This window comes from Lontra canadensis, unplaced genomic scaffold (assembly GCF_010015895.1).
Source record: "Lontra canadensis isolate GAN:19392208 unplaced genomic scaffold, GSC_riverotter_1.0 scaffold96, whole genome shotgun sequence".
In the NCBI taxonomy this organism is placed as follows: Eukaryota; Metazoa; Chordata; class Mammalia; order Carnivora; family Mustelidae; genus Lontra; species Lontra canadensis.
The window spans coordinates 5,492,400-5,504,601 of NW_022631090.1; the positions used below are offsets into that span (position 1 = coordinate 5,492,400).

Below are 12,202 nucleotides of genomic sequence, written 5' to 3' on the forward strand. Positions count from 1 at the left end.
AGGTTAACAACCTAATTCAGGAAATGCAAATTTATAAATTGCAGAGCTGATCAAGTTTGTTATCTTTTTATCCTTTTGCTGCTATTCAGAAATATATTCACCATTTGTGAACATCAATCTGCACTGCCAAATCTGTTCTTCTAGGATGAACTACTTGGTAATAATTTCCCTTATCTATATTAAGCACCTAGAGAACCTCTAGTTGCACAACAATATGGGATTATAATTTGGGCCATATTATTGTGATTATATATTGTATTTTTTAAAAGATTTTATTTACTTACTTGACAGACAGAGATCATAAGTAGGCAGAGAGGCAGGTAGAGACGGAGGAAGCAGGCTCCCCGCGGAGCAGAGAGCCCAATGCGGGGCTCGATCCCAGGACCCTGAGATCATGACCTGAGCTGAAGGCAGAGGCTTTAACCCACTGAGCCACCCAGGTGCCCCTATATATAGTATTTTAAGTCACTAAATAAGAAGCCTCAAATGGGAACTCTTGAACAGTTCATAATCCCTGTTGTACCATCTTGAAATCATCATATCTGGGAAGCAGCAGAGGATAGTGGTAAAGGTGTCAAAATGTCATTTTCAATCCCAGCTCTTCTTCTTAGTAACTGTGTGTGATCTTGTACAAATTATTTTACCAGTTTTTGCTTCAGTTTTCTCACCTATACAATAGACAATTGTCTTATCTCAAAGAATTTTTATGAGGATCAGCAATAACTGTAAACTACTTAGCAGAGTACCTTATACAGAAAAGACTACCTGTGATTTCTTGCATTGACCACTTTCCCTTTGACAAGTGGTGCTTGGTAGCATCCAAGTGCTAACATGGGCATAAACTGATCATCTAATAGGTTTTCTCACCTGAAATAGTGGGAATAGTTGTCTGTTATTATATTCCAATCTATATTTTATTATTCACAATGGCCAAAAAAGGGAAACAATCCAAATATCCATCACCAAGTGAATGGATAAGCAGCTGTGGTATGACCCAAACTATGGAACACTGCTCAGCAATGAAAAGGAATAAACTACTTATACATGCATCAGCTTGTATGAATCTCAAAATAATGATGCCAGGTGAAAGAAATCAGACATAAAGAGTATATACTCTATAAATCCTTTTTTACAACATTCTAGAAAAGGCAAAACAATAATGCCCAAAAATGTTGTCTCTGGTCAGGTGGGGGAGGAAGGGATCTAGCTGAAGGAATGCAAGAGCACTTTAGAATGTTTCCTCTATTTTGATTGGGGTGGTGGTTCCATTACTGTATTCACCTGCCCATGTTCATCAAACCATACACTTGAAATAGGTGTTTTCTTAATATATCAATAATACCTCAATTGAAAAAACTCTGTAACTACCACTGATATCACCCAAGCAACATTTCCCAAATTTTACCTCCGTATAAGCTATTACTTGGGAATAGATTAAGCCTGAGATACCAGCAGAATACACAGGAACCAAGCAGGTCATTAAAATATGGCACTAGATTTAGAGATTTAAGTTATAGAATTGGAAATCATTTCCTTCTCTTTCGCTTCTTTTCTCTTTCCTCCCTTTTTATTTCTTTCTCTCCTTCCTTACTCAAATACATGTTGAGCACATTCTATTTGCAGCCAATACCCTAGGCACTTAAATATTATTTAGAAAGAAAACAGAATGTAAGGTTTTTACCACAGAAAGGGGCAAAGAGCAGAACCATGGTCAAAGTTTTAGGGATGAGAAGAGACAGAATGAAACCACTGGACAGGAAAGGAATGACAAGAGATGTTGGAAGGCAAGGCAGAAGAACTCACAGGTCCTGAAATAAAGTTTTCTGAATGCTGCCTTTCGAATTCGAAATCTCATTGAGAAAGGAGGAAAGGGAAACCAGTCTCCGTGGCCAAGCGTAAGAGGCATTATCTTTGGAAAAAAAATAGTATAATCCTAGAAATAGAAGGATCTGGAGGAATTACCTAGTCCAGTTCTCTCATTCTGCAGGAATTTGAACACAGTCTCTCAATTTCTCCTGTGGACTGGATTGACAGGCACACAAAAAGTATACAGTCCAGATACCAGGATGTCTGCCTCAGGAACTAACTTAGGGTGTTTCTACTAGGCGGAAACTAGCTGCTTTTCATCATATGAAATGATAAGCATTCACATTTAACTGGAAACAATGATTCCACCTCCTACCTGGTGATTTAAACGAATTTGATTTAAACTTACAGAAGCCAGTAGATGCTGGAAAGAAATTCCTGAAAGGGGGTTTCCCCCGATACCCAAAACTTCCAGAAAGAAGTAAAGAGGGGTCCTTTCTTTATACAAGATCCTGGGGACAACCTCCTAGCTTTCCTGCCTTTCCTGACCTGAAGTCTATTCTGGAGTCAGTTTTAACAGCGAACATCCCAGCACCGAGAACCTTGGCTGCCCACTATTTTCTCACACTGCACACCTTTGCAAGCGGTGTCTGTCTCAGTTTCTGCACAAAGATGACAGAAATCATCCTGCATCTCCTTTGCAGTATTAGGGTTACCTGAACAACCTTTGTTAGATAAGGACAGAGCACAGATATTTTTCTTGGGAGACAGAAGCTAAAATGACACTTAATTGTGCTTCTAATCTACCATTTGCAGAAAACAAAGACCGGTAAGCTTAAGACCATGAGGGCCTCAAAATTGGGGCAGAGGTAATTCCAATCCATTTAAGGTTTATAGAGGATACCTGGAGATGGGCAGAGTGTGTTACACAAATGTAAGATGTCTTCTTGGAGAATTGAGAGTAGGTTTGCAAACCACCAATCCAGCTCTTGAGCCCTGCACTCCTTCTGATTTGGCATGAGAAGGAATTACAGATAAATGTATCCACCACTGCCTCTGCACAACACTCACATCCCAGCCTAAACTCTGGCAAGCGTTTCCAGATTCCTCCAGCTCACCACATTTAGGAGAACATTAAAAACAGCACTGTGGATTTTAATAACTTTCGGGGTAGAGGCTCTGGACTCCCTCAGATACCCAACCACAGACCCAGGCTCTGTCCGTCTCTCCAACAACCCAGGCCACCTCCTGCTTCAAACTTAATTTTTGTTTTGTTTCTTTTTTTCCAACTCATGATTCTGAGCAGCGGCAAGACAGCCAGACAAGGTAAGAGCACTGTTTCCTCCAAAAACCAATATTTAATGTTTTCCTCTGAAAGGGGGAAATGTCAGAGGCAAAAAATACGTAAGAAATCCTCCTGCCACTTTCTCTCCCTGACCAAATGGAATGTGACCGTTTCCATGTGACCCACTCATGGACGCAGAGAATGTGGCCTTCAAATATAGACCTGCTCAAAGGGCAGGGATGGATCTGTGTTGAGCACAGCCTTTGGCATACTTGGGGTGAGCCAGAGCTATCAAATGGCGGCCACCACTCCTGAGTGACATTTAATTTGAGTAGCGTTTCTCCGGAGATGCCTCCACTCTAGTCCCAGGGCTAAACAAAGAAAGCTACACACGTGGCTGCAAGAAGCTGAGGCTCTGGTGGAAAGAGGTGTGCGAACGTCTGGGTGATCCCACCTGCAATGTTTCTGGCTCCCAAGGAAAGCCGAGCTAGGATTCTGGTAAGTTCATAAATTAACGTTAATTTACCAATTCCTGACCCTCTACCCTCACAGTCCCTGCTTCACCAGATGAAAGAAAACACACTTAAGCCGAGATGGGCCAGGGAGGGGATGGGAGGGGGAAAGAGCGTTACAGGAAAAACAAGAAAAAATACTGAAACATTTTTTCATCAGTCCCCTTTCTGTTCTGCCCCCCACGCCCACCCCCACCCCCAGGCCCTTCAAGCAGTGACTCTGACAGCCAGCTCATTACCTCTGAGCAGCTACAGTTGCAGCAGCATCTAGAGCGAAATGTCTCATCACGTTCTCCTCCAAATACTTCTGCTCCCACTTAGTCATATCGGCTTCCAGGGCCAGGATCCTCTCCTCCTTCTCACGGAGGAGCTCCATCAATGCCGTGGCATTGTATTCGGAAACATTGGTGGGCTGAGCGTTTCCCTGGCGCTGGGTGGGGAGATGTGGAGAAGCCTCAGGTTAGTGAGGGAACCGTGGTGGCCAAGTCCCATTCGTAGAGCGCCCATTCTTGGAGAGGATTACTCCCCCCGCCACTTCAGTTTGGATTCTGATTCGAAGCAGGGGAAATTTAGAACTCCTCCTAAGGCCACAGGACTGTCTACCTTGGGATCGAAGAGGAGACTCTTTTGATCAGGAAAGAAGCTTGCCATATCCCATTGTCATGCTGCTCAGAAAGTGGATCAGTGGTTGAAAAAAATCACTATCCCTGCCTGCCAGCATGGTACATAACAGAAATAGACATTAAAAATCTAGGACTGGGGCCTGACTTTGCCCCTAACTTCTTGTGTAGCCTTAAGTGAGTTTTGCAACCTTTTCTGAGTCTTGATTTTCTCCCATCTAAAATGAGGAGGGGTATGGGGCACCTGGGTGGCTTAGTTGGTGAAACGTCTGCCTTTAGCTCAGGTCATGATCCCAGAGTTCTGGGATCGAGCCCCACGTTGGACTCCCTGCTCAGTGGGGATCCTGCTTTTCCCTCTGCCTGACGCTCCCCCTGCTTGTGCGCTCTCTCTCTCTCTCTCTCTACCTCTCTGACAAATAAATAAATAAAACGTTTTCAAAAATAAAATACATAAATAAAAATGAGGAGTATGGCCAGATGATTCTAAAGACCACATTCAATTCTAAAATGTCAAGAAATCTATTGGTACAGTATCTTGACTTCTTACAAGGTCTACTGTTCATTTGAAGATAAAAGGGATAAGATAATAGGATTCTGCTGGAACAGGAAAGATAAGGATGCCGACTTCATCTTTACCATGAGGAGTCAGTCTGGAAGTAAAGATGGGCGGGACAAAAAACCAAAAAGATGAGCCAATCTTCACATCAGACACCAAATGAAACATAACCGACCAGGAACAATCTCATTTTCTTTAAGTTCTCCATACCTGCTGAATTCTGAGGGACTCCAGTTCCCTCTCCAGCCGTGTCCGGAGACGATGCTCCAACTGCTCGCGTTTTTCACATGCTGCCTGGAGCTGTACAAGGGCTTGCTGCATCTTCTCCACCTTATCTACGTACACCTGCTTCTTTTTCAGCTGAAATTCCAGGGTGGGAGAGTTGCAAGATGGAAGGAAAGAAAACAACAGGGTCAGGTATTTAGCTACCAAATCCATCCTTGTGTTTTGATCACTTTCTGTCCAGCTCCAAAAAAAGAATGAATGGTAAGAAGGTCCTTCATGAGTGCCTTGTAGTTAGCACACACAGAATGTGACGAGGAAGAGGAATTGGAAGCTCCCTTTTATTTTTGCTTCTTTCCCCCACCTCTCTGTCTTCCCCAGACCTACTTCCATCAACAAAGTCTGTCTTTGATGGCAAACTTTTAAAAATTATTAAAATAATAATCCTGATGGATTATCTGCTCTTCTTCATTCTAAACTGGAATACTCTGGGGGCAACAATATATTATTTTGGTCATTACAGTACAGAAATTCGAAAAAATAAAATGGGGGCTCTCCAGGGAGAAAACCTTAATTTGGTATGGAAAGGAAACCTACTACCCCCGCCCTTATATAGATGTCTCCTCTCCTAGTGACAGAGAAAGGGTTCTGGAGTTACAAGGAAGCCAGAATTGTCTTTTTGAAGTCTGTGGTCCTTGTAATTACTCAATATGGTTATCACTGCTCTCCCGGACAGTTTCTGCTTCCCAAAAGTGAAGCTACCATACGTTGAAGAGTTTTTAATCTCCTCATTACCTAGCACATGCCCCACTAGATATTTATTAAAAGAACACAGGTTATTTGCAATTTCTGCCTCAGTCACGAGCCTGAGTTGGTAACAGTGGACCATAATTTCTCAACTTCATTCTGGGACCTTTAAAGATATCTAAAGACTCAAAATAATGAATCGAATCTAAGAGTAAATGAGTCAAACATGATTCTTCCTCTTTCCAAGCCTATGAACCACAACTAAAAGCAAAGGGGGAAGCAGGTTGGGACTAAGAAACTGAGTTCTTTGTACCCTTGTAATTCATAAATTTAATCCTGGCTCCCCTGGAATGGCGGAATGAGGAGGATCTCAGGGCTCTTTACGGAAGGCATATACCTCCTCAGCATTTAAGAAGACAGGGTAAGGGGCGCCTGGGTGGCTCAGTGGGTTAAAGCCTCTGCCTTCAGCTCAGGTCATGATCTCAGGGTCCTGGGATCAAGCCCCGCATCGGGCTCTCTGCTCAGCGGGGAGCCTGCTTCCCCCTCTCTCTATGCCTGCCTCTCTGCCTACTTGTGATCTCTCTCCCTGTCAAATAAATAAATAAAATCTTTAAAAAAATAATTTAAATAAAAAAAATAAAATAAAATAAAAAAAGAAGACAGGGTAAATGCAGCCTTCCCAGATTGTTAGTCAATAAGGAGGTTCTGCTTTTCATCATATTTGTGGGGTGCTATCATGCTAATAAAATCAATACATGGACTCTTTCTCAAACAGAAATTCCTCCAAGCTAGTCACAGCTGTCATTATCACTTTCACGGAAGCTGAGGTTAGGGATACTTTTACTATTAAGATCCAAATAAAAATATTATTGTTAACCTTGTCAAAAGGAAATTGAAGAATTCAGCTCAACTCTAAGTTTTCAACAAATTCCCAAGACCTTGATCTACCTAGGCAGATAGTTGTAATGTGGGAAGTTACCCACCCTTCCAGCTTTGCCCACCCCCATTTAGCTGGGGCCAAGCCAGCAGAACCACCCCAACTTCCCCACTGCAGAAACCAGGTAACTTCTTAACGGTAATGAGTCCAAATCACTGCTGTCTAGAATGTCCGGTCAGACAGCAAAAGCATGTGCTGAACTGTCCTTGTCTTATAACTGTCTTCTCCTAATGTCAGAATTGCTAAACTTAATCTTGGTTGCAGAAAACCTATCTTATATTTTCCCACCAGACCTGTGGTATGCTTTGCCTAGGTGACTGAGAAAACTTAAAAAAATTGTCTTGGAGCACCTGGGTGCTCAGCGGGTTAAAGCCTCTGCCTTCAGCTGAGGTCATGATCCCAGGGTCCTGGGATCGAGCCCCGCATCGGGCTCTCTGCTCTGCGGGGAGCCTGCTTCCTCCTCTCTGCCTGCCTCTCTGCCTACTTGTCATCTCTGTCTCTCAAATAAATAAATAAAATATTTTAAAAAATTTTTCTTATAGTTTCTTGTCATTTCCTTTCATTCTAAGACCTAGTTCAATTTAGCCTTGTAAACCAGTTGAGGTGAGCTGGAAGTCTACATGCTTTTATCCAGTAGACCTTTGCCTAGGAAATAAAACAAACCGTAATCACCGTAATCTTCCTCTCAGTAAGCTAACTCTTTTCTTTCCTGGGATGGGTGACTGTAACGACACTGACTAGGGCAGTGAAGACTGTCAGGCCCCAGATGTCTCTGCCTTCCTATTTGCTAAGCTCTGAATAACTGGAGAGCAGGGAATATTCTCCATCTTCACCTTCTGGGTTCTATAATCCTCATGAGCTATTTAAAGTTGAATGCATTTATTTGTGAATCACTGAAAATCCTAAGGGAGCAGTGCAATGTTAATGCAGAGGATGTTAACTATAATTACTCAGGCTTACAGCAGTTATACTTAAAGGCAATTAAAGTGAGCATGCAGTTCTTGCCTTGATGGTAAAGTACTCTGGTATAAGCACAGAGAACTGAAAAAGAAGCAGTCCAGGGCCAGGTGGATATCTCCGTGTCTTCCCTTTCTTGAGAAAGGAAACCTTAGTATCTTAGCAAAAGCATCTCCAGCAGTCGGAGTCACTGAGCCACTGGGATGATTACATGTAAGGTACCAGGACCACTGCTGCTGGCCTAATTCTCCTCCTACCTCTTTTACAAGGATAGCTCACCCATAAATACCAGGGTCACTTAGGAAATGCTTTATCTCTAGATAACTTATGACAGAAAAGGACAACTCTAGGACGCTACCAATGCAAGACCTTATAGATTAAATCTAGTCAGCTATATTCTAAGTTATGTACTCTGTTTTCTAGATCTCATATTTATGTTTCTTTGTTTTAGAGAGGGAGGAAGAGGGGCAGAAGGAGAGTAAGAATGTTAAGCAAGCTTCACCATCAGTGAGGAGTCCAACACAAGGCTTGATCTCACAACCCTGAGATCATGACCTGAGCCAAAATCAAGAGTCGGATGTACTCAACTGACTGAGCCACCCAGGCACCCCTAGATCTCATCTATATTTTAAAAGGAAAAAGGTCTATATGGTTTATTAATTCCTTTACTACTGTTATAAGCTTCACTTTTACCTTCATCATGATAAATCCCCTTTTCTTTTCTGACTCTCTTCTGTATACTTATCTCCTGTGCGTATCTCCTCAAATGTTAGATCAGTAATTAGGACACTCTGGGTGCCCAACTTCACCTTCCAATGTCATCAGAAATGTCAGTGGTTCCTTCTTGGTAAAGAGAGAGGCCACATAGTACAATGGCTGTGGTTATGAGCTTTGGCCTCAGACTGTCTGAGTTCAGAACCTGGTTCTCCCACTCACTAGGTATGCAACCTGAGGTAAGACAATCTCTCTGAGCTTCCATTTATTCATTCATCAACAACATGGACATGATGATGATGTGCTATACCTCTATGAGAATCAAATGAAATAACACATGAAGTGCTTAGTAGATCACCCAGCACAAAAAGGACTTTTTTTTTTTAAAGAATAAGTTAATGCCAAATCACACATGCTCTAAGCCTTTCAACTTGGTACATTCATGCCAGATAGCCTTGATATGGTTTTCATTATATCAGTAACTCTCATTATCACATCAGTGTCTAATTAAGACAAACCAAACAGACAAATAACAACAGAAAGAGAAACACATTGATAAATACAGAGAACAAACTGGCGGTTGTCAAAGGGGAGAGGAGTGGGGGAATGGGCAAAATGGGTGAAGGGGATTAAGAGGTACAAACTTCCAGTTATAAAATATGTAAGTCATGGGGATGAAAAGCACGGCATAAGGAATGTAGTTAATAATACTGCAATACACTTATCATGGTGAGCATGTTATCATGTAAATAATTGTTGAATCACTGTGTTGTATACCACCAAGTAGTATATTATGTCAACTATACTTAAAAATTTAAAAAAAAGATATTAAAAATACAGGAATTTCCCCTAGGAAAACATATTAAAATTAAGCCTCAGGGCACTTGGGTGGCTTAGTCGATTAAGCATCCTATTGTTGATTTCAGCTGGGGTCATGATCTCAGGGTCATGAGATTGAGCCCCATGTTGGGCTCCACACTGGGCATGGAGCCTGATTAAGAGTCTCTCTCTCCCTCTGCTCCCCCTCCCCAAAGAACAACTAAGCCTCACACAGTTCATATGACAGAGCTTCAGGTATCTTTATAGGTCAAGGCCAGTCATTGGTGGTACAATTAGAGGTAAGCACTAAGTAGCTGCAAGGACACCATATTTTCTCCAAATGACCTCCGTTTTATGAGAAATAAATACCTTACTTATGGTCAAGGGTACTGTTCAAAGAGCCACAGGCAGAGCTCATTCCCTACCACATGCACACACACACATACACAATCAGGTATTTCTATCTGACAACAAATGAAAGGTAAAGGAACAAAGTGGCAATCAGGAGACTTGGATTCTAGTCCTAGCTCTGCTATTGATGGTAATTTGCATCCCTGTTTTCAGCCTCAGAGTCCCCATTTGTAAAAAATGAGGAAGGTTTTAGGAGTCAGCCAAGCAAACTGGTCAGCAGCAGGCCAAATCCATCCAACCCCATCTACATACACACTGGCTATAGATGCCTTCTGGCTAGAATTGCAATGCTGAGCAGGCCTATGGTCTACAAAGCAGAAACTATTTACTATCCGGTCCTTTGTAGATAAAATGCCAGGCCCTGGAGTGATTTTCAACTGTTCTGTGGAGTGCTTCAGAGGCCACTATGGTGGGTTAGTTGTATCAGATGGCTTCTCTTTTATGTGTTTTATATATATATTTATATATTATGTATGTATTTTAGGTGTTTTCTATATATATGTATTTATATATATAGGGTTCTACATAAAAGTTAACTTCCAAAAAAGATTACTACATATATATCATATTACCTCATTCCATCGTCTTTCATACTTAACTTTTCAGCATGGTTAACTTACTTTAGGTTCCCGAGGACCCCATGGCATTTCACGCCTCATTGCCTTTGGGTATGGCATTCTCTCTCTTAGGAGAGACCACTGACCAGTAGGTTTCAAGAAGTTAAAAAAAAAAAAAAGCTACATAGGCTAGACAGACAGCCTCAGATGGTCTCTGATGGTCTTTCAATTCACGGGTATTTTATGGATCTGCTCTTCCCCTTTTCACCTTCAACACTGACGAATAATTAAGAAAGGAGGCAAAATGAAATCCTAGAATTCTATATGGGCACATTCTTGGAGGTAAAAACAAAACAGAAGTTGTGCCTTAGTTTGTGTGTATGTACATGGAAAAGAAAACATACAATGTGTGCGCTCCCCACAGGATCCTAGATGATTTATTCTTCTATGTCTTCAGTATTCAAGGAAGTCAAAGTTCACTTGAAAAGTTTCTAAAGCCAAGGTAGTGACTCAGGTCTAGAGACGAGTACCCATGCACCTCTAGAAGAAGCCAAGTTAATCCATCATTTAAACCAAATTCCCTTTGGATATTCTGTGAATAGGGGAAATCATTCCATCCATTCAAGTTCTCTTACCAAAGGCCAATTTTCAAAAACTTGTCAAAGCTCCCCTTCCCTTGCTTTCTTTAATTCTGTATTCTCCTAAAGTGGTTCCTTAAATCACTCTTACTTTCTGTGTTGATATTTTAGACCCACCTTCCCTCCCAACCCCATCCCTACATCTCACTATACCACAAAGGTCTAATCTATAAAGTTTATTCTTTTTGCCTCTATACCAATGGTTCTTCTCCAGGAATCATGGAGCAATGTGTGGAGACATTTTTGGTTGTTACAACTAGGGGTAGGTTGCTACTGGCTTCCTGTAGGTAGAAACCAGGTATACTGCTAAACATCCCACAACGTACAAGGCAGCCTCCTCTATTACCACCAGTAAAATATTATCTGGCCCCGAATGCCAATAATATTGAGAGTGAGAATCCTTCATCTACACTTCAGCACTACTGGAGATCTCATTCATGCCACACTTTGAACAAGTGCTTATATTCACATTTTAATGTTATCATGCTCTCTTTAGTCACAGACCTCTAGCTGAGTGCAAGATTTCTCACTCTGATACTTAATGTGTCCCAGACTGCTTTCATCTTCTCCAAAAGGCTATCCTTTTGATAGTTCAGTCATTATCATCATTTACTCTATTTTTCCAGTCTCAAAATCTTGAAATTATTGCTCCCTCTTTCTTTTGTCTAACATACCCAATCTCTCACTATTACTATGTGTTAATTCTAACATATCTCATATTCTTTCATAGCCTACGTGGTTTTTTTCTTAAAAGATTTATTTACTCTAGAGAGAGAGAGCACGCGTGCACAAGTGGGAGGGGCAGAGGGAGAGGGAGAGGGAGAGAGAATCTCAAGCAGACTCCATGCTGAGTGTGGAGCCTGATGCCAGGCTTCGTCCTACAACCCTGAGACCATGACCCGAGCTCAAACCAAGAGTCAGATGCTCAACTGACTGCATTGCCCAGGCGCCCCTTTGGCCTACATAGGTTTAAGTACTAATTTCACAACAAAGTTACTGTAATAATAACCTAACAGATCTCTTTTCAACTGCCCTCTCCCATCTACATATAAGCATCTGTGCACATAGACACACACGCACAATCAGTCCATCCTATATACAGTGGTTATAACAGACTTCTTCAAGTAGTATATTATGGCACTTCTTTATCTAAGAATAAAGCAATCTACTGCTAGTGTATCCATTCCAATAGTATTGATTAGGTATCTACTATATCCAAGACACTTTTTATACCACCTCTCTCATTCTTTAGGCCAGAGCTCTTCTCTCTCATTCATATCTCAAGCTACTTGATGCTTTTCATTTCATCCCCAGTCTGCTATCACCCCTGTCCAGTCTAGACACAGCTCTTAAAACTACTTTTATCAAAATGTTTCTGCCTCCTACTGCCTTAAAACTCAACCAGGCCTACCTTGCAAATA

General features: G+C 41.6%; 1 protein-coding gene across 4 annotated transcripts in view; it reads right to left on the reverse strand.

Annotated features, from left to right (window-relative positions):
• The window catches only part of AMOT (angiomotin), a 61,598-nt gene that overhangs the window by 10,602 nt on the left and 38,794 nt on the right, over positions 1-12,202 (reverse strand). For all 4 annotated transcript variants that reach the window (XM_032837042.1, XM_032837040.1, XM_032837041.1 and 1 more), the window contains 2 exons: positions 4,990-5,139; positions 3,843-4,033 (listed from right to left, as the gene is read on the reverse strand). In XM_032837042.1, coding sequence (XP_032692933.1) covers positions 3,843-4,033; positions 4,990-5,139 — 341 coding nt within the window. The remainder of the gene's footprint in view (positions 1-3,842; positions 4,034-4,989; positions 5,140-12,202) is intronic.